General features: G+C 36.1%; 1 protein-coding gene across 1 annotated transcript in view; it reads right to left on the bottom strand.

The window, feature by feature from the left end:
- The window catches only part of LOC149771511 (protein mono-ADP-ribosyltransferase PARP14-like), a gene marked incomplete at its 5' end in the record, with an annotated part of 103,582 nt that overhangs the window by 41,356 nt on the left and 34,287 nt on the right, over positions 1 to 27,939 (bottom strand). Inside the window, 8 exons of the mRNA XM_089948366.1 lie at positions 857 to 1,083; positions 4,601 to 4,681; positions 5,160 to 6,428; positions 7,151 to 7,384; positions 9,424 to 9,669; positions 11,313 to 11,594; positions 18,314 to 18,487; positions 19,925 to 19,967. Coding sequence (XP_089804492.1) covers positions 857 to 1,083; positions 4,601 to 4,681; positions 5,160 to 6,428; positions 7,151 to 7,384; positions 9,424 to 9,669; positions 11,313 to 11,594; positions 18,314 to 18,487; positions 19,925 to 19,967 — 2,556 coding nt within the window. The remainder of the gene's footprint in view (positions 1 to 856; positions 1,084 to 4,600; positions 4,682 to 5,159; positions 6,429 to 7,150; positions 7,385 to 9,423; positions 9,670 to 11,312; positions 11,595 to 18,313; positions 18,488 to 19,924; positions 19,968 to 27,939) is intronic.

Genomic DNA, 27,939 nt, shown 5'->3' with positions numbered 1-27,939 from the left:
TGATTGTGTAGATCAAGGGCCCTAATGTGTGCGTTACTATACCGCTTTATTCAATCTTGATTGGACAAGATCAATCCTTTTCTATAAAATGTACGGCAACCAGGTGTATGTGTTAATACTTAAGATGAGCTAAATACTGTTCTAGTTATGGTGTCAGTGCCTTAAAAATAAGCAACGACCATGGTCCCATTAAACAGGAAAGCCGAAAAACCCATATACGCCCTAATCAAACTTTAGCACTGCCCCAAAACTGACGAACGGACGTTGAATTAACAACTAAGCAATCAAGTTTTATTTACATTTAAATGAAGTTCTTGAAAAAGGAAGAGACAGTTAGAGCTCAATCACGAAATGTATTGTTGTATATAGTAGGTGTATTCGTAGCAAGAAATCAAGCACAATTCTAATGCTTCCCGCTCTCGTGATTTTAAACTTTCAAATGTTTTGGAAATTCATTCATGTTGCCTAAGTAAATAGACAAATCACACATGTTTAATTTGTCATAGTACCAGAGGATAGATGATGAACTCTATAAACATATTATAATTTGTTAAAACTTTTATGTTTTAAAATCAATGAAGAAAGTAAGGATGTAATGCTACCCACATTGTTCTCCATTATTTCGCCGCTTTGTACACGCAGGTGGGCGCATCAGGTCTATTCAACATCTACAAACCAACCGTGGCATAGAGTTAACACGGCATATTACAACATGGCTAATGACTATGTTATGCTATATACTAATAATTGCAATAATAGGCAGGATAACAGTATATGTGGGCAAAAAGATGAAATCAATACAAAATGACTCATTATTGCTCTATATATTCTGACTAGATAGAATTGAGGTTTGTACCTGGAAATGTTCTTGTACTGCTCTCACAATCACATTTGTTACCAGTGACACAGGGAAACCAAATATCCCTGTCCCAATTGCAGGAATTCCAATACTTATCAGTTTCCTCTTGTCTGCCTCCTCCAGACTCTTTAAAACAATTTCTTTCAAATATTCTTCTTCATTATTGTTCCCTTCTTGCCACATTGGGCTTACACCATGGGCAATTATTTCGCATTTCAAATTTCCTGGAAAAGATTGCAGGTTGAGGTAATACTATTAACTTGTCAGATGATATTGTTGTTTTAATTTGAGCAATTTTTTATTTTTGGAACGTGGGACCACCTGTTTAAGGTACATTTTGTCAGGTTATTATTTGGATAATTTAAGCAGCTAATTGAGCGTTTAAAGGAAAGTAATACTAATATACACGTAAATCCTTTCCATATAGTATGAATTGGTAATAATGACATTAAACAATAACTGCATTTATAGAAATACATAACATATCCCAGTAACAAGCTGTCAATGTATCAAGAAGTGCAACCATTTGAACGCATATCCATGTCCAAGGGCACGTCCATGATGCTGGAATTCACATTGGGGAAAAAATGAAGTATTGTTATAGTATTAACAAAAACTCTTTGATTATCACCAGCCGAAATAAGGTTACAACACATAACTTTAATGAAACGTGTCCTATCCCTTAATACAACGGCCCCATCTAGGTACATAATGTGGTACAGTCAGGTGAATGATGCACATATGTAATAATCTTCTATTCCAAATATGAAATGAACTGTTAGAGTTCATTGATTTAACGTAACACTAAGCATCACATGTTTTGTTTCTAGGTAGTAAGTGTTATTTCGTAATTGCTTATGCCTAAAACGTATAACAAATGGCTATTATTCCTCACAAACTTTGCTTTTGTCAAAAGAAGAGTGATATTTGAAAATTTACCTATTTTCAATGAGCAAACGGGCGAATTTGTCCTTTCGTTTACGTAAAGTAAAAATTAAACCAGCAAAATACATATGAATCAAACTTAACATGTATTTATAATAAAGTAATAAAAAAATGACCACAGAAGATTGAGATGTGAGTAGTTTTTCAAGATTACGTTTATGCTGTAAATCACTTTCATATATCAGCCCCCAAATGTAGTCTCCCGTCATGTTCTCCTTATACTGTCCTTGGTAGCGGCGTTCAAAGTCCAACATATCCTTGTGGAAACGTTCAACTTGTTCCTCAACGTACGCTCCCATGTTTTCCTTTAATATATCAATATGAGCATCAAGGATATGGACTATGAGGGACATCATGCACCCCATTGTGCCGTAGTTCAATACCAGAGTCTCAACCAGTTCCATATAGTTTTGATTGCCCAGGAAGCCTCGAACCACTGCGACAAAGCTGTTCCAAGCCGCTTTCTCTTACTAGTGACCCTTCTGGGGAATTCATTGCACAGGAGCTTCATCTGTGGTCCGACTAAGACACTTGCTTTGACCTTTGCCACAAACAGCTAGGGAAGAAGTCTTGAAGGTGCTTGAAGGCTGCCGACTCCTTACCTAGAGCTGACAAATTGTTTCATAAGGTCCAGTTTGATGTGCAGTGGTCGTATCAGCAGCTTCCTGGGGTCCACCAGTGGCTCCTACCTGACGTTGTTCCTCCACACAGACAACTCGGTCCGCTTTGGCCAGTTCCACCTGTGGTAGTGCGCCTTGATGTCCATGCTGTCCCAAAGGCCAAGATAGCAGGGATACGTGGTTAAACCGCCTTGGAGACCCATCAGGAATATCTCCATTTTGAAGTCTCCAATGACCTCCTAGCCGTACTCATCATACTTCAGGGTTTCCAGGAAGGTCTTGATACTGTTGCAACCATCTTTGTGATGCACTGTGTGATCCAGGGAAAGAGAGCGGTACTTGTTATCAATATGGAGCATCATGGCTTTGAGGCTCCTGGATGAGCTATCAGTGAAGAGGCGCTACTCATTCTGGTTACAGGCGATTCCGATTGCCTCGAACAGACAGGTCACATTGTGGCAGATGCAGAGGACATCTTGAAGTGTGAAGAAGCTGGAAAAATCTTGGAGACGCTTCCTCTGATCTGCGACTTGCACACTTTCATCCAGCAAGTTCCACTGTTTGAGTCTAAACGTCAAAACTCGTCATTGGACTTGGTGAGAGCAAGATGTCTGATCAATTCGTTGGTTGAGATCGTATGGGTTGCTCTCATCAGCTCATGTCATCACAGAAACATGCAAATATGTATCCACTTATGCAGCTGAAACTAAACTGAACTTGTGGGCTTAATGCTCCTGTATTTATATTACTATTTATATTACTGGAAAGTTCAAGAAAGTTATAGAAGTTACTCAAAGTTTACACAGCACTGCATATATCTGGAATGTTAAGGAAAATAGGTAAATTTCAAAATATCACTATCCTGTTCACCAAAGCAAAGTTGGTGGGGAATAATAGCCATTTTCTATACTTTTGTTGCATACGCAATTAGGAAATAGAACAGAACATACTACCCAGGAAAAAAACAATTGTTACACCGCGTAATCAACCAAGCACAGCAACTTTTGAGTCAATGAGACAAGGACAACAGTGATATTGGGAAAATGGAAAACAGTGTATCAAATATTCTGAACATCAGCAAATCAGCTTTAAATTATATAAATGACTGGAAAGGGTGATAGAAAAATTATATCCTACTGGTTACCATGACCTATAGTGCAATATCCAAATCTAGATATAACACAACCACATCAAGTTGCAATTTCTTATTTCATATAAAGCAGATTGATACAAAACAATAAATAATGTCCTTCACCGTGAAAAGAGGAACGAAATGTGGTATGGGATATATCTCCATAACAACATATTTTCAAAATAAATTTCTCTCAAAACACTATGTTTATTGGAAAGCAAAGGAATGACAAACATCTTTAAATATTGTTGTTTGACATTGATGTTGAAGATTGGACCATGAATGAAGTACAATCTTTTCAGAAATGATGTATTAATATACAGTTTTCACCAATTATCTCAAATAGCGGTAAAGTAGTATCTCAGAAAGAGAAAGATTTGACTTTGACCCTGAAAACATTACCTATATGTGGAATGCTATGCTTATTTCTGTAATAATATAAAAGTTTATCGCGTTTATCCGAGTTAAATCTCAAATGTTTTTAAATCTATTAGGCCGCAATGAAATTTTAGACAAATTTTGAACAATTAACCAATGATAGTCATTGTACAGACAGAATCCTTTAAGTCGTATGATGTTCTTTATAGTGACTATACGTAAATATACAATGTTCATCCAATGGAGTCAGTTTACTGTTTTAAAACAAAAAGGAAAGTGTGATGAAAACTTTCAATTCGAAGTACGACCTTGATCTTTAAGAAAGGACCTCTAACCGAAAAACTTGCTGGCGATGTTATATAACTAATGTGATCAATTTGCCTTATCATTTAAAAAAATTGTTGTAACAGGGACAATAAATAATGAGCTCATGATTTATAGAAGATTTGTATCTAGACAAATCCCCATACTTTTTTAAGAGAAGTGGGTCGATTAATCAAGATGGCTTATTTGTAGAGGATTGTGGAATGTCTCTTTCTTGTTATTAGAAATGACTAACTAATGAATATATGACACTAGGTTAAGTCGAGAAGATATTTTGTAAACAATACTGACCAAAACTTCCATCATTACCAAAGATTGACATTTATATTACAAAACACATACCTCCACTGGTAAAAAATACATCTCCTTCCAGCATTTTTTGGCGTTTGTGTTGTGAGCATTCTGTGAGAATCACATCTCCTCCTAGAATAAAAATATCTCTTGTCAAAAATATAATGATTTGATGAGGTTTTGAACTTTTATGGGTATTATATATAATATAATTTTTTTAATTAATGTTGGTTTATGTTTAATTCATGTACAATATGCTAAAGCTGACTGAGCATTTTCTAGATGCAATGGCAAATGTTAAAGTCAAACAATAGAGGAAATAACATAGGAAAATGTTGATAGTGAATTTGAAAATCACTCTTGATCCATACATCCTTATATTAAGCCTCATATCATAGCTGGCTTATATTCAGCGCAATAACTTGGTGGAATCCTAATACAGAACGATAACAATCAGATTTGAAAGATCTACTTCATAGTAAGTTTCGTACTGAATATGGTGTAAAATCCAAGAACTCCTCCATATTAAGCAAGCATACACAAAATTTGTTATCTACAGTTACCCACACTCCACAATATATTAATGGTAGTGTAATAAATAATACATTACCTTTTTCGACAACTGCTTTTGCAAGTCCAGATGTCTGATCCAGAGTTGTGTTACAGGTGCTGATCAACATGTGGATGTCAACGTCAGTGATGTCACCATAAAAAACAAATATAAACCTTCCGCCAGGCACTCTGCAATTCAGACATTCAACAGGTTGCTGCTGATGCTTTTGATGTTCCAGTTCAGGGTCGTATACATATGTTTTATCTGTGTCGTCTTCTTGATTTGTTAAATGAATAGTGCATTTGTTCATATTTTCTATCTGTTTGATTAATTCTTCCCCTTTCTCAGAATATAGATACTTGCGTATGCCAGGTTTTTCGAGTGACTTCTGTTTACAACATATTTTCTTTAAAAAAGCAGATATCTTGTTATTTGCCTCAGGTAGATCTTGTTGCCTTCCCTCTAGTGTAATAACATCCTGATTAACTTCAATCTTCACCCTGCTTTCTTCTCTACTCTTGCTAATGTCATCAATCATGTCTCTCTGCCATCGCTCAATGTATCTTACTTTACGACGTTCCACAGTAATTGTCTGCTTGTATAATGCATTTGCATGTAGAAAGTCACGGACAATCCTATCAATTTCACCAGCATATTGATCTGTTGAGGTTATTTCAATAGTTTCATTTTGCATATGAACGTCTATAATTTTATATCCTTGGTGTTGTTTGTCGATGGCTGCAAGCATTGCTGTCCATGCATTTGAGTTTGTGATGATTCTTTCCTCAGGAGTCATCTTGATGCTGTTTTCCACCAGGCATTTCTTGATAATTTGTATACCTTCAATGGCTTTCTGGTCAGATATATCGCATACAGTTACACAATCTTTGTCAATTTCCCATACACCCAAGCATCCACTTTCTTCAAATTTCTGTTTTAAGTAATCTCGTGTTTCTTTCATGGCCATCAGTTTTAGTTTACTTCTTGAGTTGTTTGGCAGGGCAGATTTCTTTATTGCCTGTATAGACTCATGCATGAATTCCTCGGCTTGTTTGATATATTTGATTTTTCCTTCATAAACAATTGTGTCATCTTCTTGAAATATTGTACATTTCACTTTGCTGTATTTCTTACGAACTATCTCTGGAAAGTTAACAGCGGATAAGAAGCAAACTTCAAGTTTTGATAGCTTCTTTTTATTACATATTGTCTGTTTAAATCTATTTTTTCTATCACTAATGGTCTTCCCAATACATGGATGGAATAGCTGCAGCTGTATCTGGTAGTTGTCAATCACATGCTTTCGCTCAAGAACAGATTCAGTGGCTGAAGAAGAAAACAAGAATACAATGGAGGACTGAGATCACTTACCTGTCCAGGAGGTGTCTGTAAAGAACTGGTAGGAAGTTATCTCAAGAAATCATTCTCTTCAAGTAATTGTTTCACAGTTTCCCTGTTTTGTATGCCTTCATATATATTTGATGGTATATAAACATTATTTTCAAAATATATAAAGGTTCTCATGACATGGTGCTTTTCGTCAAAGATTATCTAACTTTATAAAACAATATTTAGATGAAGTTGTTAAAATATTTAGTTGTATTCATAACGGTAATTGCGGTCAAACTTGGTCTAATTTACTTAAGTGTCCTTGATAAAGAGTTGAAATGTAGTCATTTGAGAGTTTTTCTGTTTTAAGTAACTGTGGTCAGCATCTTTTGTACACGGTTTGGAATAAAATGAAGTTGAAATCGGTCTAATATCAGCAGGTAATTAATTGTGGACTAGGTACCGTCAGCCGCTGACATTAAATATAAATAATAGGTTAATATTAATAATATTGTTATTGCAACATTTGTATGTATTGAGAATGTGGTTAATGACGAGAAAGAATAATAACATTTAGCTGGTGTTCATTCATTATGAAACAGAATATTATTAAAATTTGAAAATATGTCACATAATCTTTGTATAAATTCTGAAACGTTATGCTGAAATATATTGAAATGAGTGAATAAATGGAAAAAGAATGCAAAGCAAATACACACCATGGACATTATCAAAATGAACAAGAAATGTTCCTTCTTCCATTTCTTCCACTTTTTGCACATGACCTCCGCCTTTACGATCAGTATTTTTGAAATACATCTCGACCATGTCTTTGGAGGTATTCGAAGTAACGTTGGTTACAAAGACACATCGTGATATTGGCACTTGTAAAACCTCAAGTTCAGCTCCTTCCAATTTCTTTCTCTGGCATGCATATTGGATCTTTTTAAAATCTATATTTAAACAAACGGGACATAAGACACTTGTACACTCTAAAGATGTTTAATTATCCGAACTAAGGCATATTTCATAGACAAAACTATATATATATATATATATATATATATATATATATATATATATATATATATATATATATATATATATATATATATATATATATATATATATATATATATATATATATATATATATATATATATATATATATATATATATATATATATATATGTGTGTGTGTGTGTGTGTGTGTGTGTGACAATAGAGCACCTACATACAGCATAACAATAAATAGTTATCAATCGCAAAAGATTTGTCATGAAATAAAAAGCTTATTTACACTAATATTGAATTATACGAAAGTAGGATTAAAGAATCTGACAAGGAGACAAACATCAGTAATATTCTTGAAATTCTTCGACACTAATGAACTTATGATTTTTCCAAAATCAATTTTAGAAACTCCCTAAATAGCTTTTATATTTTGCTTTCCAAGTCTCTCAAAATATACAATTTATTCGGGATGCTTCATGATTTTAAAATTAACACAGATCAAAGTACCTCAATAGATGTAAAAGGTAATAGACTTGTGCTTTTTCTAGTCCACCAGTGCATGTACCAGTAATCATACGTAGCCAACAAGTCGCAGTAACGATATTTTAATCTTGGTCTATGGAACACTACAAAACGAGTACATGAATTGTGTCTGAGGGCTGCATATACAATATATTTCTATTAGAAATGGAGGCATTTGGAGAATCGTTCACAGAAAATTATAGATATTTTCAAAACGCCCTAGCCCCTATAAACGGGATATATGTATTTTGCATGGGTTTTGCAGGCAAGATAAATTTAAGTCGATTAAATATAGATGTTTTCATTTATTGCCATATATAATTTATAGCATAGCTTATAATTTAATTGTTCGTTATAGAAGCACTATTCAAGCGAGTTAACCAGTTCTGTAGTCATAAACATTACATCTTTAGCCATCAGCGGCACTTATCGAGCTACGACAATATACCAACTGGTGAAGAGGAAACTACAGGAGATACACAAGATTACACATTAGGTCAGACTGACATTAGGTTAGTATTGTTGAGTTACTCTTCTTAACGCGCATTCACGTAATAATTTTAAGGAGTTTATTTGAAATAGGGTCTAATATATTCAGGATGTAGCGAATCAGTAGCTGAAAATAGAAAAGCTACTAAATTTTGATTACACTTAGATACACTGACCTAGCTTTAGCAACGCAAAGTTACCCCCCTTGAAAAGCTTAATCATGCCAGGTTTTATAAATGTAGGTAAACAAAGGTCCTTGGTATTTCAGGGTTTAGGATGGCAGTTTGTGGTGGTTGTGTAGATGTAGAACATTGGGCTCTGAAAGGAAGCAATGGTCAACACTCAGTATTCTAACCTGCTTCAAAGCAGTGGCTTGTACATGGAGACAGCCATAGTCTACAAAATCGTGTCAGCTGGCGGGTTATATGTAGTGAGGCTGTCGGATTGTTTAACATACTGACCTGAAGAATATTTTTCTCATTGTAGATGCACAAATTCTCAACAGTATAACTTGCGGCAAAAAAGATGCTTTTCAACTGATTCTATGCTGGTTCCGAATTTCCTTTACACTCTACCAGCTTAGAGAGTTTGATCCTAGTCCTTAGGCAACCAAGGTGTGTACACTGGAACTATGTCTTCAACCTCACATCATCTACGAGACTCAGGAGGCTGCATTTCCGAGATAGAAGCCATACTTTTTTGGATTGGCATAGTTAATCGGTGCCAGAGATTTACTTACATCTTGTACTATAACATTATCACTAAATGGGGCTGCATATTAATGCTAAATGAAACAAAGTGAAACAAGCTCTTTCATGGGTCAATGACGTCAGCGGATAGGACAAATTGATGGATATATGGACGGGTGGACATCACAATTAAATTTCAGAATGGCATATAATCTAAAATATGAGCATAATTAGTCTGTCTTGTGCTAAATTTTGTTACGCTTTCTTAAAAGTCTTACCAGGTGGACTTTTGAAGGTAACCAAAGCTTTTTGCTCGTCTTCTTCTGCATACAAAATCTCTATTAGTGAGACACCACCCTTTGCTTCTAAGAAGTTGGTTAAACAATCCTCTGTAATCTTCTCATTGAGTCCAGCTATTAGTAATTTATTTCGGTACATGAGACCTGGTTCCGGAGGTGTATAGAGCTTAACATCCAAGTCCATTTCATTCAGCCTATGACTTCTAAGCAAGACTGTATTGGTGTCTTTGAAAGGAAATTAGGTTTTAAAACATTATTCAAATAATTTTTGAACTAAGAAAACTGAAATTGAATTAACTGCAAAAACATAGAGGTTTTTAATATGAGGGAAATTAGCATATTTTGTTTAACAATTTAATGTATGGCTACATATTTCCACAGCTACAATTTTCATTATGATCTTGATATTGAGGATATGTCCGATTGACCACATCTAGAATTCTAACAAGAGTATTAAAGAGACGATGTTTGCAGTGTGGCAGTTTAACATGATGTCTAGCACTGGGGCATCATGCCGCTGACATGTAGTATGATGTCCCACCCAGTCACATTATCCTGACACCAGGCCGACCAGTCCTAACATTAACCTTTTAATGCTGAGCGCTAGGCAAGGCAGCTGTTAGTACCATTTTTATGTCTTTGGTATGACTCGGCCGAGGATCGAACCCACGACCTCCCGCATCCGAGGCAAACGCTCTAACCACTACGCCACAGGAGCGGTCTCGTTTGTGTATTAAAATAAGTCGCTGTTACTTAATTTTAATTTTGTGAGAGGTTCCAAAACAACCAAGGAACACGTGTAGATAGTTATAAGTAGATTACCTGTCTTCAGCTAAGGAACATTTAAAAAACATTTCATAAAAAAACTGTAGTGCAAAAAATAGATCAATGTGACAAAATGTCACCTCGTGTGATGCAGAATGATGTAAGGAATAGACCCATAAGCACACTATACACAGTGGTGTAAATATGCAAGACGGCAATTTTTTATACAGGGACAAACTATAAACAAGGCACCTGCATTAAAAATTCGTCATTTTGACATGCAGTGAGAACCATCAGAGAAACAAAATATATTGTTTCACACAAGTACCATTCCTTAAGGGGCCCCGAGTGGCCGAGTGGTCAAAAGCGCTCACCGTTACGGATCGCTGCCATCTCACCACTGTCTGCGTGGGTTCGAGTCTCGGATTCCGCCTATGTGGGTATGTGAGAAAGCTTGCAATTAGCTTATCGTGTGTCTGTGGTTCTTTCCGGTTTTTTTCTGGGTTTTTCCTCCACATTAAATACTGCCTGCCATAACCAATCCTTAATTTGAAGAAAATACCTATATATATATATATATATATATATATATATATATATATATATATATATATATATATATATATATATATATATATATATATATATATATATATATATATATATATATAGTGTGTGTGTGTGTGTGTGTATAGAGAGATGGAGAGAGAATAAGAATGTTATTATTCTGACTAAATTGCCCTGATGATCCACTATTTCATTTTAAATTTCGACACTGATGAGAAAATATAATAATTATAAATATTTTTGGAACCAAATATTCGTCTTCATCCTAATGGGACAATTATATTTTTCTTGTGGTTCTTTCCATACTGGTGTAATTTACATTGAATTAACCTTGAATTTCAGTACAGAAACAAGTATTTTGTTATGCTAAATCAGTATCTTAAATATTGTGGAGGTTGTTGTGAATCATAATTTATAAGGTCAGCATGACACTTGTGTGAATGAAAATTCTTTTCTCTCCGTTAGTTGCATATAAACTAAGAGATGAGATGGGACAATTGGACTCGTAAATTATCATGAAAAATGGAGTGACATACCTTCCTCACTTTCAAATGTAATCAGAGCTACTTTGTCCTTCCATTCAATCTTACTGACAGGACCTCCACCAGACCGTTTCTTGTTTTCAAAATACAGTTCTAACATCTCTGTTGATGTATCTTTAGAAATTCCTCTAATTTCAATGGTTGTTTTTGGTGGACCATTGTTCTCAGTTTCATCATCAATTACATGTTCAGATTCATCACGCTCTTTGGAAGCTTCAACTTTCAACTGCATTCCTTGAATTTCGATAGGCAGGATCCGAAGCACTCTGTCGATAACTATGACATTGTATAAAGACAATGTCAACAAAAAACATTAAAATACTGTGTGAAATAAAGACATGGAAACTCAATATAATCAAATAATTAGCAAGGCTGGCAATAAGGTTTGCAATCTAGCAATTGTTATATGTAGGTCCCGACTATCACACGATGTAACAGATTAATATATTACTTCTGAGAGTATATGATATTGAACATTCCACACAAGGGTCAGAAATCTGCGTCACATACAAAATCTTAACGAGTCTCTGATGCAACATTTGGTCCTGAGGATGGAAGTATTATATACTACATTGACACGCAATGATGCATTCTTTTCTTCTCACATTTATAAACGAACAATGAGGCGCAATATTCAAATAACGTATTTTGAAAAATGAAGTAGTTTCAAACAGCAAAACGCCAACGAACAGAATCTCTATCTAAGACAGAACATAAATATAGGGTTTACACTGAAAAACTTGATGTAACTATATAATGATGTCATAAACGTTTTAGCATTCAAAGGACTTTGGTTGTGTACTGCATATAGCTATAACAATGATACCAAGATGAATACGTCAGAAAATAAAGTCCACGCTAATCCATAAGAATGTTCAAGACAGACAAAAGTAATGACGCGGCTTGTTTTGAAATTTTAATTTATAATTAATTTACACATCTGAAATAATAATGAGACCATGAATTTTAAAACATACCAATTATAACAATAGCTTTCAGGACTCGAAAATGGATAAAGCATTCATGTAGCTAGTTCGACCAATGCATAACGACCTGCTTGCAGGACACTTGCCATCAAGGATTGCTCGTTTATTAAGTAAATGAGTTGCACTTAATATTGCTCTTGATTATTGCTTAAGAATGTTCAAAATTATGATGGAAATCGGGAATCGTTTGCTACATTTGTGTAAACTATGCTCGAAGTAGGTCAGAATAGTCGAAGACTAAGGATAAAGGTTTCATATAAATATAATAGCTATCTTGCACAGGTGTGACAAAACATGATTGAAAAGAAAAGAAAATTGTGTTGAACAAGGTCTCTGCCATATGGTGCAGTAACTAAAAGAAGTAAAAGTTTGGTTCAATATGCAATAGTAATGCATTAAGTTAAACAAAACCTTAAGCCGGTCAAATAGTATCAGAAATGTTTTAAATTCAACTTGCTTTTCTGTCTTGATTTCAACCACTGAATTCTAAACGTATTGTGTAGAAACACAATTAGTAACATACGTAACGTGATGTAAATGATGAACATGGGCAATTATATATTTTAGATTTTTAAGAGACTTAGTGATCTAACTGACGAACATGGTCAATTCTATATTTATATTTTTAAGTTACGTAGAGAAATAACTGAAGAACATGGGCAATTCTATATTTTAGATTTTGTAAGAAACCTAGTGATGTAATTGAAGAACATGGGCAATTTTATGTAGCATATTTCTCAGAGACATAGTCATGTAACTGACGAACTTGGGCAACTCTATAACTGTATTTTTCAGAGACGTAGTATTATAACTGATTAATATGGACAATTCTATATTTTATATTTTTCAGAGACCTGGTGATGTAACTGACGAACATGGACAATTCTATATTTTATATTTGTTTTACAGACGTAGTGATGTAACTGACGAACGTGGCAATCATATGTTTTATATTTTTCAGAGACTTAGTGATGTAACTGACGAACATCGGCAGTTCTATATTTTATTTTTTTCAGAGACTTCGAGATGTAACTGATGAACATTGAGAAGTCTATATTTTATATTTTTTAAAGACGCAGTGATATAACTAACGAACATGTATAATTATATATCTTAAATTTTTTTCAGAGACGTGGTAATGTAACTGACGAACGTGGGCAATCATATGTTTTATATTTTTCAGATACGTAGTGATGTAACTGACGAAATGGCCAATTATATGTTTTATATTCTTCATAGACGTCGAGATGTAACTGACGAACATGGGTAATTCTATATTTTATATTTGTTTTCAGATACGTGGTAATGTGACTGACGAACATTGGCAATTCTTTATTTTATATCTTTAAGAGAGTTATGTATCCTACGAACATGGACAATTGTATATTTTATATTTTTAAGAGACATAGTGATGTAACTAATGAACATGGTCAATTCTATATTTATATTTTTAAGTTACGTAGAGAAATAACTGAAGAACATGGGTAATTATTTATTTTGATTTTTAAGAGATCTAATGATGTAATTGAAGAAAATGGACAATTTTATATATTTTGTCAGAGACACAGTGATCTATCTGACGAACATGGACAATTCTATATGTTATATTTGTTTTAGAGACGTAGTGATGTAACTGATGAACGTGGCAATTATGTTTTATATTTTTCAGAGATGTCGAGATGTAACTGATGAACATTGACAATTCTATATTTTATATTTTTTCAGAGACGTAGTAATGTAACTGACCAACGTGAGCAATCATAATGTAACTGACGAAATGGCCAATTATATGTTTTATATTCTTCATAGACGTCGAGATATAACTGACGAACATGGGCAATTCTATATTTAATATTGTTTTTCAGAGACGTGGTGATGTGACTGACGAACATTGGCAACTCTGTATTTTATATCTTTCAGAGATATATTTATGTAACTAATGAACATGGGCATTTCTCTGTTTTACATTCTCCAGAGACGTAATATGAAATACACCCTTTCTCCTGTAAATGAACTTTATTTCAGTATACTACAACTATTACAGCTACTACTTCTACAACAACTGCAACAACCACAAGAGCTACTACTACTGATTATAATAATAATAATAATAATAATAATAATAATAATAATAATAATAATAATAATAATATTAATAATAATAACAATTATTATTATTATTATTATTATTATTATTATTATTATTATTATTATTATTATTATTATTTCAAAAAGGTAACTCGGTTGTAGTATACTAATTCCTCTGAAACTTTAGGGATTAAGAACCTATTAGAACAAGAGCATAAAGTTTTGTTATACATAAACTTGTTATACATAAACAGAATAATGCAAATGCATATATTGTAAAATGTACAAAGTCAAATGCATTTTTAAATAAATTTGTTGATCAAAAGGAGCGGAGTAAAGTCCAAATAACAGGATCTGAGTAAGGAAACAATATTGTTTTTAACAAATGTCTTCGCTTTTAGCTATGGAGTTCTGCAATTGTCATTGTATAAGTTATAATAAAACTGGTCAGTTCTTCAGATGAGTCCACAAACTGCTTCTATCAAACATAGAATCATATTTGTTTATGGTATCACAGTAACAACTCAGTACAGCTTAAAGGAATTCAGAATTTTGACCTTTAAATATACGTCAAAGTTCTATCAACTTGCTACTAAGGTCTAGTAAAAAGATGTTGTATATGTATGAGTTAATGTTTTCAAAAGATTATTAAAGTACAACAAATTCAAACAACGATCTCTGACTTGCCCAAAGGCTACGTAAGTCTGGTCTTTGAACTTCCTAGCATAGTTGTATAGAATTTGGGTTAGATCGGAACAATTCAGTTTCATAAGAAATCCCGAGCACATTTTGTAAGAAGGGTGAAAACTCCATATTAATGCCACTATTTGTTGAACAGTACTAGTGACAAGGCGTGTTCGAGGTGGACATTGCAATGACATGTTGAATATCAGATAAGCTCCAATTGCATTCCGATATAGTTACGCACTAATGTAGTATTTGTGTGAAAACCCTCCGAACTGGCCATATAAAGATTACCCTTTGAAAGATGTTTCCTATTTACCCAATATATATGTGCTTTCCTCCGAAATATTTTGTGTTTATTGGGTGATGCAGTTTCGTCTCCCAACCGCTTATTTTCCCCTCCCTCCACGTTCTGTTGTATGCTTTCTGCTCAATTGTCATTATACTCATTCCCAAGTGACAAATAAGTTGTCGAACAATAATGAATCCAAATAGAATTATCAACCTTAAATAGAGAAACTAAAAAGAAGCGCTTGATGTTCAAACGGGCTTGTAACAAAAGTATAGAATTCTTTCTGTAAATATGCAACTAGGAAATATGCATCGATACTCTAGAAATACGAATGCAGTTACGAAGCATAATTCAGCCGTAACAATATTTTCTTTGATTCGAAATTTTCAGCTAAAGATGAATATTTCTTTTGTTGAGATGAAGAATTAATACAATGTAAGAGTATATTAAAGATTTAAATATAACTTTTATAACGTCTAAGGTCCACATACGTATGGTCCTGGGTTAAACCAAGAATGGAGGAAAATCTTGCTGGAATAATTATTATTAATGGTGATTTCTGCATAGTATTCGATCCTAATGTAGATAGTTGTGTGTATGAGTAAGGGGAGCGGCGGGGAAGGGACACTTGCTGAAATCAAAGCCAAAACACGAGATATTTATGTAAATTTGCAGATGAGTCTTGTCGACGTATTCCATAATTTAGAGGAAAACATTTACATAGTTATCATATGTTGTCTATACTTTATTATTTTTTACATTCTGACAGGCTAATAAAGTAGTGTTTTCGAAAGCAAAATTATACCTTTTATTTTTCACATCACTTGGCATTCGACTTAGAGCTTTTGAAAGATAAAAGTAGTCTCCGACACTTTATATTGAACAACAGTCTGCTTTGGGATGAAGTATACGAGCGTATTATACAAGATAATGTTAAGAAAACTTTAGGAAGAAACCTCGCAATGGATCCTGATATTAAAGGGATGGCATCATCTGGAAGGTAAAATGGTACATTTGCATCTAGAAAAGGAAACTTCATATGGAAAATGCAAAATAATTGGAGAGAGAAAAGCAATTTGAACGGTGGGTTATGAAACAAACATAAATTAAAAGAAAGCTAGATAATTTCACAGGTAAGCTGTATAATATATAGAACAAACAAATTAAGGAGGCTACTCCAAGAGTGAAAGCAAAACGATTAAAAGATGGAAAATAAACAATAAATACTTTGCGAGCATAGAGAAAGAGAATATTGAAAGTAAAGTCGTAAGACTCTTTAATCAATCTCTACACTGGAATGTCTTCAAATGGAGTGAAAGTTATTGTGCCGGTTGGTCTTCAAAATGTCGAATACCATATTAACACTACGTGATCCATTTCTGTGACAAAAATTGAGCTTCGGTTTCAGATTATCATAACACTGTATTTCTGTATAATGTTTTCGACCTTTTATTACAGGTGAAAACACAAGGACTTAATACTACTATCATAATTCATCAGAATCAGTAAATTCACGAGCGCACTAAAGTTGAATGCTGAAATGGAACGAATTAATGCAGTTCATATTAACGATATATTGCATCCACTGGACAATGTGTCAAACTGTACTGCAGGCATCATCGTGACTACCATATATTATCTGTGAAAGTCGTAGTGGAAGGGAGGTTCAAAGCATGTCTGCATCATAACTTAATAGAATATCCAACGGCCATCAGTTGAGAGCATGCAAATTTATTGGATATGTTATGGCAGAGTTTTCAACTAACTTTACATGAGTAATATTAGTAAGGGGCTTTCTAGTCAAAATTCCTTTGTGGCTGTGTTCGCGGTTAGTCCAGGGCCACCAGCTGGACACAAAGACACAGTGATGTAAAAGATAGCTTCAATAAATGGTCGTATACTATGGTGGCCTTGTTGGTGATCAGGCCTGCACCATTGTGATTTAGAACCAGCCACAGTATTATCAAAATGCCTTTTAGTACCATTCCATGTAGATACAACCACATCTTCAGGGTGCGTAGTTATAGCAAGGTTTGTAAAATGGCTGGTACGGCTGCAATGTCTAGTCAGCACCATTTTTGTTTCGAACGGCTGCATGTTACATGAGGCATTCTAGTGAAAATTCGTTCATGGTTGTGTTCAAAGCCATCAACTGGACACTATAAGCAATATATGTCTAGAAACCCAATTTAGTTATAATCATTCAGTCAGAAGAAGGATATAACAAGATTGCCAAGATAACAGCAATGTAGCCATAATGGAGGACTGATCGACAGCTTGTTTCCATTTAGGAAAATAATAGCGATTTTTGTAAACGAAAACTCATGTCGACATGAACATTCATTCAGGCGATATAGTGATGACAATATTTTCAAGTTGTTCATTTTGTGTTCCATGCTTGACGTCTGAAAGACACAATTGTCACGTACGTCCAGCTGTATTCGGACTTGAAACTGTGTCTTAATATCCATACCTTTTCTCCAGGGAATTTAGAAGGAAGGGCAATAAAAAACGTTGTGCTAACAGAGGGACACGTAGGAGACACTGGACACGAAACGACATATCACATGTCATTACATGAGCTCGCTGCTTGGTCGTTGACCAGTAGAGATAAACACAAATGAAAGCAGATGTGTATAAAACACGAATAGGTAACAAATCACTAAAGCATCGACATGCTTACAAGGTGTGTCTGGTTATTTTGACCCTAAGGAGATGATTTATTGGAATGTAAAGAGCAAAAGGAAAGTAATTTCTTGTAGTCGATTCTCTAGTAGGTACTCATGTAGTGTGAGGGATTGATTCACCAGAAAATGTAAAATTACATACAATTCTTCAGCAGTCACACGCAACGAAACAGTCATGACAATAAATTTGCTAAGAAAATCAGGTTTACGTCATATTGAGCGTAACATTTTGGTATATTTTCTCATCTACATTCCTACCTGAAGAATCTTCAAATTCGATGACTGCTGTAGATGAATCTGGATCAAAATCTAGATCTTTTACATCTCCACCTCCAGACTTTTTCTCGTTTTCAAAAAGCATCTGAAGGGCATCAGCAGTGATTCCTTTTGGTAAATTAGACACCATTAATTTTCTTGTTGTTGCTGTCATTACTGCAATTATAATTAGACGTATTTTACTACTGCAGAAAGAAACAAAAAAGGCGCCTTGATACACAAGAGGTCTTTATAAACGGGCAAATGTTATGTAAGTAGATTTGAAGGAAATTATAAAATAGAGCGCATGCCACGGTCTTTATGTATACAAACATGTAAAAGGTGTAAAGGCACGTAAACAGAATCCTGTCAGTATAGTGTCGAGTAAAAGCTATGTGCTAAAATGAATTGGTAACAAAGAACAGATTTAAAGAAGGAAAAGATAATTGCGCTATAAAAATAGCGAATTTGAGAAACGTAAACTGTATCATGTATTACTGTTTATGCAAAGAAATAACTAAAACATATAGCACAAATAAGTAGCTAGAGCATTTACCTGTTGAACTGACTGGTGTCCTTAAATAGTTTCTCAACGTTTCCGAATCTATATTTTAGCCACCTGTCCTCAATTTGCCTTACCAATACTAACAATGTATTTAATATTATAATGTTTAAGAAGAAAGCTAAGAAGCAAATTTAACTGATAAATTGCAAAAGAATGTTTTTAATGAATTGTTTTTAAAAATGATTGAAGCCTAAAGACCCATTCACATTCAAAACAAGACTTTTCCCAATTCGTGCAGGATAGCAACAATGCCAGAGCTTGCATATTAAGACTAATATCCGATTATTGCAATAATATTTGTGACCCAAATGTCAAAAGCATGTCGCAAAATACATTATCTTAGCCTCAAGATAATTCGCAGTAACCATGTGCTTAATACATAACGCAGTTTATGCAAAAAAGAAGGCAACTGTAATTATATCTGTGACCTTGACCTTAAGGCCAAAATGTTCAAAGTGGTCAAACGGTGGAAATGCAGAATGACATCTATAAACCTTTAAATGATCCATCTCAAGTATGAAGAAACTCCCCAAACAGGGCCAGTAAATACAAACGAATAAAAATGGTTTAACTACAATTATAATGCAACTTTGCAATCAGTGACTTGACCCAGAATTTAAAGGGGAGCGATTGTGTATCAGGATGAATTATATAAGCTTGTTGATGATTCACACAAACATGAGGAAACTGTATAAAGTGGTTTAGGATATGAACAAATATAAACACAGCCGCAATACGTAAACAAAGTTCGATAGGCATATGTACGGTCGCACAAGCTTACAACTATATACCTCTACCACTGCGAAAAAGAAACAATTGTACGTGAGTTTGTCGCAATATATATTTCGTCCCTACTTATTTCGTTCCTCCGTATTCTAAGCGAAAGGCGAGATAATGTGATGCTGATGTCAGCATCAGTAGTATCGTCCACTTTTTGTTCATGTCATTGTGTAAGCCATTGCTAAATGTTCTGTGCAAGCCAATAGTTCACTGTTTAGTAACTAGCATAAATCTAGTAGCCTTAGAAGAAATAAGGTAAATGTCTTGACCTGTCCCTGGACGCTGTGCTCTGGACTGGAATTGTTTCACAGGCTGAAGTAAAAAAGGAAGCGAACTGTGTTAGGTAAAAGGGACGTTATTTTAAGTAGATATAAAACAGGTTTCAGCAGGGTCTATGTTAAGATTTAGTAGGAATATCCCATATTTTAGCTGTAAAAGAGGAACTTGTACATACATATGACATAATAATTGAAGAATAGATGCAGAGCATGAAAATGTGAGGTTCTATGTTTGAGCATTTTGTTATTAATTTGGTGTAATATCATTAGAACATACACATATTTCCGCATTTCCACATCCTAAAGCACAGAGCAACAAAGTTGTCTTGAAAACTAAGACAAAAGAGGTTTCAGGTTTTGGTAAAACGGTATATAGTATTCTAAGTAATGGATCTATAACATGTACCTTGCAATTTGTGCATACATTGTTATCCAGCCATTCCATTTACTTGTTAAGAAGTTAAACTTAAATTTGACCAAAGAGAAACACTAACTGTGTAAATATAAGACTTCGATACGTGTTATAATATGTCATGGAGAACGGAACATTTGATTGTGTCATCCTATATAATTTGTTTGCATACAACAAATAAATATAATATTGAATTCAGGAAACAAATCAAGACAAAATTTACATTTTGCCTTTGATATTGTTTCTTTGGGCTAAAATGTAATTATTTTCAATTGATAAACACGTATTAATCAGCTTGGTACAAATAAACAAAAACACAAAGAAAAAATTTGGCTAAGATTGTTAATCTAGCTGACATGAGCCTTATATCCATTTGGAAGAACAATTTGAGTAAGTGGATGTTATGAACAGTTGCTATGATTCTGATGATTGCAACGGAAAACAAGTTGAAAGGTTTCTCTATAGAATCTTCAATCATATTGTATGGCCACCTGGGTTTACGAAGGAAATGCAGCACTCAAATTATGTTTAATGGGTTTTGTTCCGTTTATATATGTCTAACTGTCTTGGAGATGACAGCCTTATTGGATGACATATCAGAATCGTCTATATGATTGAAAAAAGGCATCATATTCGGATTCGTTATATAAATCTAGTGGTTTTGAAAGTAGTTATCCAAAGTTCCTTTCCTAAAATTTAGCAATGGTGAGCTTGCTTATTTGTTTATTTATTTATTTATTTAACTAGCTTGGTTCTATCACAATGCAAGCCTCTCATAAAGCCCTCAACGAATCTATTTGGCAGTCTATCAGAAAGTTCTAATTTGTTTAGAAAAAGAACCTTCCATGATGACAAAGAATGATGAAATTAGATCTCTTACATAAAGTGAACATGTCAGCCGTGTGAAACATCTGAGAGAGGCATATACAACAAAAATGCAAAGTTTTGATTATGGCCTTTATCTTCTAGGCTAGACACGAAATAAATCAATATATGGTGATCTAGGCGATCAGAATTGTGGCAACACGGACCATAGACTTACGCATAGGACTGACGAGAAGAATGTCTGCGGGCCGCAAGGAAGAGTCGTGAGACTTGCAAAAGAATTATCTATGAAAATGGAATCTTCTTAGTTATCGATTCGATGAATAGATCAAACTTGACGGGCTTCCTCCTATCAAATATTTCACATGCAAATGCAGTCTAAGTTCATTTGCATTACTTCGGTCTGTATTTCCGCCCATGCTTGAATGAGTTCAAAATGGCTGCATAACATTCCTTTATTATGGAATCTGTAATGCTATTGTGCACAAACAGAGGAGGATATACGTTCCCCAGTAATGAATAGCTACCAAGTGAGACAAATGTTAGTCCACCTATAAGGGTCTCATTTGCTGCTCGCATTGTTGTCGTAGAGGCTGTACTCAACAAATTAATCATATTATTAGCAAAGTGTTGATTGTTGTAGGACATCTCGCTGAAAATTTGTATACAGTTGTCTGTATCGATTCGCATACTATTATGTCAATCTACGCACGTCAGGCTAGTGGGATAGAAATTAGACCCATGAGATCAATGTCATAAATCTGATAAACGGAGATAGTATCGGTCCGACGATCGTATGTGCTGGAACAATAGTCGCGTACGGCTATATATGTGACAGTATGTATCCAAACCAACATATATTCCCTCCTGAAGAAACCCAGATATACGAATCCACTTTGTACATCGTTGAATGTATCTTAAATATTCGGGAAGAGGTACAAGCTTAGACTTGGATTAAAAACTATTACGATGTGCTGTATCATGTTGCCTTGCATTAAGAATGTACAAATCTACAGTTAAATATCTTTTTCATATTTTGTACTTTGCAGAGTGAGGAGATTATATTTCAATCAATTGATAAAATAATATTTTCTCCACAGATTTCTCAATTTCATTGGTTTTTTTAGTAACGTGTTAAATGCTTCAACAGTAGATACTGTTTGGTTTCTACCACCTATGAAATCAGTGCTTTAATTCAATGTACTCAGTTATTGTAATTTAATATTATTTGTATATTTCCATAACTATTACCTCTATTTTATGCATCTGTAGACCTTGCACTATTGTTTTTATTTGACAGCTCTTGACTAAGTGGCTTAAACTAGTTGCTATGGCATCTCATTTCCGCTGGACAAGATTAGAGTTCTCTGCAGTCTTAGACTTATCAAGTAAAGAGAGTTTTATGAAGAGAAGCGGAAAGTTACAGAAGCCTGTCTTAATATGTGCGTGATACATTGACCTCCGGATGACGTTGAATGTGAGAAAAGTATTCATTCAGATCAGTCTGACATAGATGTTAACCGTGATGTGATGGAAGTGAAAGCACTACGTTTCTGGGATATCGCAAAACAGACTTCCGTTTAGAACGTTTATAATTGATGATTGTGTAAATGATCAAGTTAGGATTCATCACAGAACGTGCAAACTATGACAAAGTAATCTATGGATTAAGAACACTTGGACTAGCTGGATATAACCTAAGTTACTTGTAACATAAAGTTGTTAGTTAAGAAATGAAACAAAATTCTTCTTGACTTCAATCAAAGCCATATGGCATGTTTGGAGTTTCGGAAAATACGCCGTCAAAAATTTCCTCACATTGATCGAATGTATTGGAGAAACTGGAGAGATGTAAGCTGGCGGACATGCAGGGTGTTCGTGTCATAGTATAAATCTTCCCAACACTCTTTTGATTGTTGGTAGTAATGGCTGCCCAGTCAAAAGACCTCGAATATCTATCGTGCACCGGGCAACATCTTCGATGTTGCTGCAACATTAGACTGTTTATTTTATAGAAAAACAGGATGTAAACATTTAGTACCGGAATAAATTCCCCACACCTTGAACGTACAATTGGAAGATGTCAGAGATACAGATGCTTACTTAAAAATAGCGTTTGACGGGAATCCAAGTGTAAGTTTTAGGGAATCTTGGCAACACTTCAGGAATTTATAACACGTTTATTAAGGTAAGAAACTACTACACATCTATATTGCACTTTCCTATAAGCCTATAGATGGCTGTATACAGTCAGTAACAGTCCAGAACCATGAATCTATAAAAAGGAGGCAATATTTGCAGCTTTCTCCTCTCTACATTTCTGTTGCGATTTGTCAAGTATTCACAGTTAACTGACTGGAGTCTTGTGATCAGCATTTGGTTCTAAAAGTGAGAAATTATTTTCAACAATCTATGATATTGTTGCTGAAGCAAGTTTTGCATATTTGTATCTACAAAAAAAAACTGTATTAAACCATGTCACCCAAAGTTTAGATAATTCGGAATTGGGAATGATTAAGTGGTACACACTTGTCTCAATAATTCCGCAAACCAAGGAACAGTTAGCATCCTTGCCGAATACAGAGAATGACGCCTCAAACATGACGTTTGGACATTGCAGGGATTGACGGTTGATGTATGTCCTCATCATCAGAGATAGCGGGCTGCACAAATGTTAGACTCAGCACAATCACTACAATAATTGTTCTCGTCGAGGAGGCCTTTCACGTTCACACAAATCTTAGCTATATTAAAATATAAACAACGGTCATATTCTGCTTCTTTGCCCTCATAATACATAATAGATTGTGAACCTGCTGTCTGAACTCACGAACGTGTAGCCGGCGGAGCCTGGATTGTCGAGGGTGCCGGTGCCGTTTGCGGTTGGACCTTTGATTAAAAGTGGCAAATGATGGACGGTCGACAAGTAGGAAGCATATCAAGAAGGAACTGACGGTTGATTTGTTGTTTGGCGAATAGTATCGATGGGCATTAGATCAAACGGATGGACGGACTGATCCGGGGCCGGAATAATGTAGAAGCAGTAAACAGCATGAGCAATTTGCGATGTCGAACCACTTTGATTTTGGGTATCAATTTTCATAGTTTTGTAAATGCTAACCTTGTCATGGCTACTTAAAACCGTGGAAGTATGTGAGGTGCCTGATTCTCCGTCAAATATATTGGCCGATCACATTAATTCAGGAATCAACTTACACCGACTAGAGTTTCGTCTCCGCTAATGCGGAGTCTCAATAATTGTGTGCGTGGTTGGTAAATGCTTGAGTGCAATCTGTGCTTCAACAACATGTCCACATATTGGGTCATCCATAAGCGCTCTGGGTTAAATAATCAACAACGTCAAGGGGTGGTTCAAGCCCGAAATGCAAAAGATGTCAAGATGCTATCAAGTATACAACCCGATGAGTCTCAAGTCCTGTTGACGAATCCATGTTGATGATACCAGTTAACAACCTGCGAGGAATCATTGATGCAAGTTAATTCTGCATAAAGAATCAATGGGCGCGCAAAAAGCTTTGCTTTCATCAGCGACGAGACCTTTTGTGAGTTCTTTTGGGTAGGGAAGACCTCTGCTAAAAGTATTCTGATAATTGAAGACAACGCTGGAATGACCTTGAAAAATTTAAATATTCTACCGGCTTTTTCTTTCATATATGTCACCTCAGAGATGGCTAACATTAATATCATCGAATTTTTCTTTTATTTAGCCTCACTAAGCTGTTCAAGTTGTATTTGGGTTATCCACTCTGGGATAATTGCAGTTTACTTTATAGTTTCAATATGACCCCCTCAATCGTTTCGTATTGCGCTTTTTATTTTATCTAGCGGCTTTGGGCTTAGATCAACCTTAACTTCCTGATATTTTAAATGCGCTATGCAATTACAACAGTCTATACAACAAAAATAACTAGTTTGTGACTTTTATGTAAGTGGGTATACAACTTAGACACTTTTGTTGCATAAAACGAGTTTGAGAAGGATGGCATTGATAAATAGTAGTTGATCTAATCTAATTTCAAGAAAAACGTTTCCTCATCAATTTCACTATTCTAGCATGAACAGTTTCTGAAAAATGAACATGTAAAACAAATGTTAACATAAGTTAGTGAAGCATATAATATGGATCATATTACCCACCATCTGCAGTTAGTGGGATGGACTTATAATTATGTAGTTCTTTACCCTGTTTCAACATTCTAGAATTGATAGTATGTACATAACATGCAAAAGAGCTATAAGATGATGACCTGATCGCAACACACTTAAGACAGTACAATATAAACTATAAGTCACAGTAACCTTTTGTGTTGTATGGCTGTATACAATTAAATCAAGACAATGACCTAAACACTATCAAGTATGAAATGTGGGTCAAAGTGACCTCCATTCATAATGTGGATGCCATATTTATCTATATGCAACTTCTGACCAAATCGAACTAGTCTGGGTATACAAATATGTATACTGGTTTTAGCACTCTCCTTCAATAATGAATGAGTAGCACTTATCAAGCTCACTGACCAAGTTTAACGGTTCTCAGTTATTTATTATGTGTGTAAAAGCGAACAGTAAAATCTTAACCCAGAATGTAGAAATGATCTACTTGGTATGTACAAAGCTATACCGCTTAACCCCTTCCCCAAAGGCAGGTGTATGAATCCCACTCGAAACTGTTGTTATTATATCCCCCACTACTTCCTGGAGGCAAGCAAAAACGTGACGGTGTAATCTTGGCATCCGTCCGTCTACGAGAGACCATGGCATAGCTCCAAAGTACGCTTTTGCTTATCCTTCTTTTTAGCTCTCTTTTCAGCTTGCTTTATTCTTCTCTTTTCCTCTGCGTTTTGAACTCCCTGCCTGACAGCTAGACGCCAGCTGGAACGGTTGTTTGCACAGCTCTCCCAGTCGTTGACATTGATGTTTGCTGTCTTCATATCCTTCTTGCAAACATCTTTGTAGCGCAGATGTGGTCGTCCAGTTGGTCGTGCACCTTCTGCTAACTCCCCATATAACAGGTCCTTGGGAATGCGACCTGGGTCCATTCTCTTGACATGGCCGAGCCAGCGAAGGCGCCTCTCGCTGAGTATGGAGAACATGCTGTTCATGTTGGCGCGTTCTAGAATCTCTGTGTTGGGTACTTTGTCCTGCCACTGGATGTGCAGAATGCGCCGCAGACATCTCAGGTGGAAGCTGTTGAGTTTCCTCTCGTGTCTTGCATAGGTGGTCCATGTTTCGCTGATGTAGAGAAGTGAGCTGAGTACGCAGGCTTGGTAGACACGCAGTTTGGTCTTCTCTGTGAGGTTGGGGTTGTTCCAGACTCTCTGGTTAAGTCTGGCCATCACTGCTGCTGCCTTGGCAATCCTGCCGCCCACCTCAGAATCAATGGAGAGTGAGCTGGAGATGTTAGACCCGAGGTATGTGAAGTTCTCGACAACTTCCAAATTGTACCCATCGATGGTGACAGAGGGAGGGGAGTCTGCGTCTTGCGCCATGACGTTCGTTTTCTTCAAACTGATGGTCAGTCCAAATTCCTTACATGCATGGGAGAGGCAGCATACCAGCTGCTGAAGTCCATCTTCCGTGTGTGATGTCAAGGCTGCATCGTCGGCAAAGAGCAATTCACGGATGAGTACCTCTGTGACTTTAGTCTTAGCACGGAGACGGGCGATGTTGAACAGCTTGCCGTCAGCCCTGGTATGGATGTACACTCCCTCGCTGCAGTCCTTGAATGCGTACTGGAGAAGCATGGAGAAGAAGATGGCAAAGAGCGTCGGTGTAAGGACACAACCTTGTTTGACTCCGCTAACGACTGGGAATGCTTCAGATGTTGCGCCATTGAAGCACACTGTGCTGTGCATGTTCTCGTGGAATGACATAATGACAGCAAGCAGACGTGGGGGCAGCCGATCTTCTGAAGAAGTCTGAAGAGTCCACTCCGACTAACCAGGTCAAACGCCTTCGTCAGGTCTATGAAGGCAACGTAGAGGGGCATCCGCTGCTCGCGACACTTCTCCTGCAGCTGACGTAGTGAGAAGATCATGTCTACAGTTGACCTGCCGGCTCGAAATCCACACTGGGATTCTGGGTAGACGCGGGAGGCTAGGATCTGCAAGCGCGCCAAGGCAACACGGGCGAAGGCCTTTCCGTCGATGCTGAGGAGGGAGATGCCCCGATAGTTGTTGCAGTCGCTACGGTCTCCTTTGTTTTTGTACAAAGTGACGATGTTGGCATCACGCATGTCCTGTGGGATGTATCCCTGTTCCCATCAAAGGCAGAGGAGTGTGTGTAGGGGCTGGAGCAGTGCTGGTTTTCCGCTCTTGAGGACTTCAGGCGGAATGCCGTCGCTTCCGGGAGCCTTCCCACAGGCAAGGCAATCGATGGCTTTTCCGAGCTCTTCCAGGGTGGGCTGTGTGTCTGGCTCCTCCATGACAGGCAGGTCTGGAATGGCGTCCAGGGCAGTTCCAGTGACATTGTTTTGGGTTGCATATAGCTCGAGATAGTGCTCAACCCATCGCTGCAGTTGTTTCCCCTGGTCTGTGATGACTTCGCCCGTCTTGGACTTGAGGGGGGCGGTCTTGTAGCTGAGGGGGCCTGTCGCTTGTTTGATACCCTCATACATTCCTCTTGTATCTCCGGTGTCAGCAGCTGTCTGTATACTGTTGCAAAGGTTCAGCCAGTAGGTGTTGGCACAGCGGCGGGCGGTCTTCTGGGCGCTATTCCTTGCAATCCTGAGGGCTTGTAGTGTTCT

Source organism: Sinohyriopsis cumingii, unplaced genomic scaffold, assembly GCF_028554795.1.
Source record: "Sinohyriopsis cumingii isolate HCF-2022 unplaced genomic scaffold, ASM2855479v2 utg001790l, whole genome shotgun sequence".
NCBI classification, from domain to species: domain Eukaryota; kingdom Metazoa; phylum Mollusca; class Bivalvia; order Unionida; family Unionidae; genus Sinohyriopsis; species Sinohyriopsis cumingii.
This window is presented reverse-complemented; position numbering and strand designations above follow the sequence as displayed.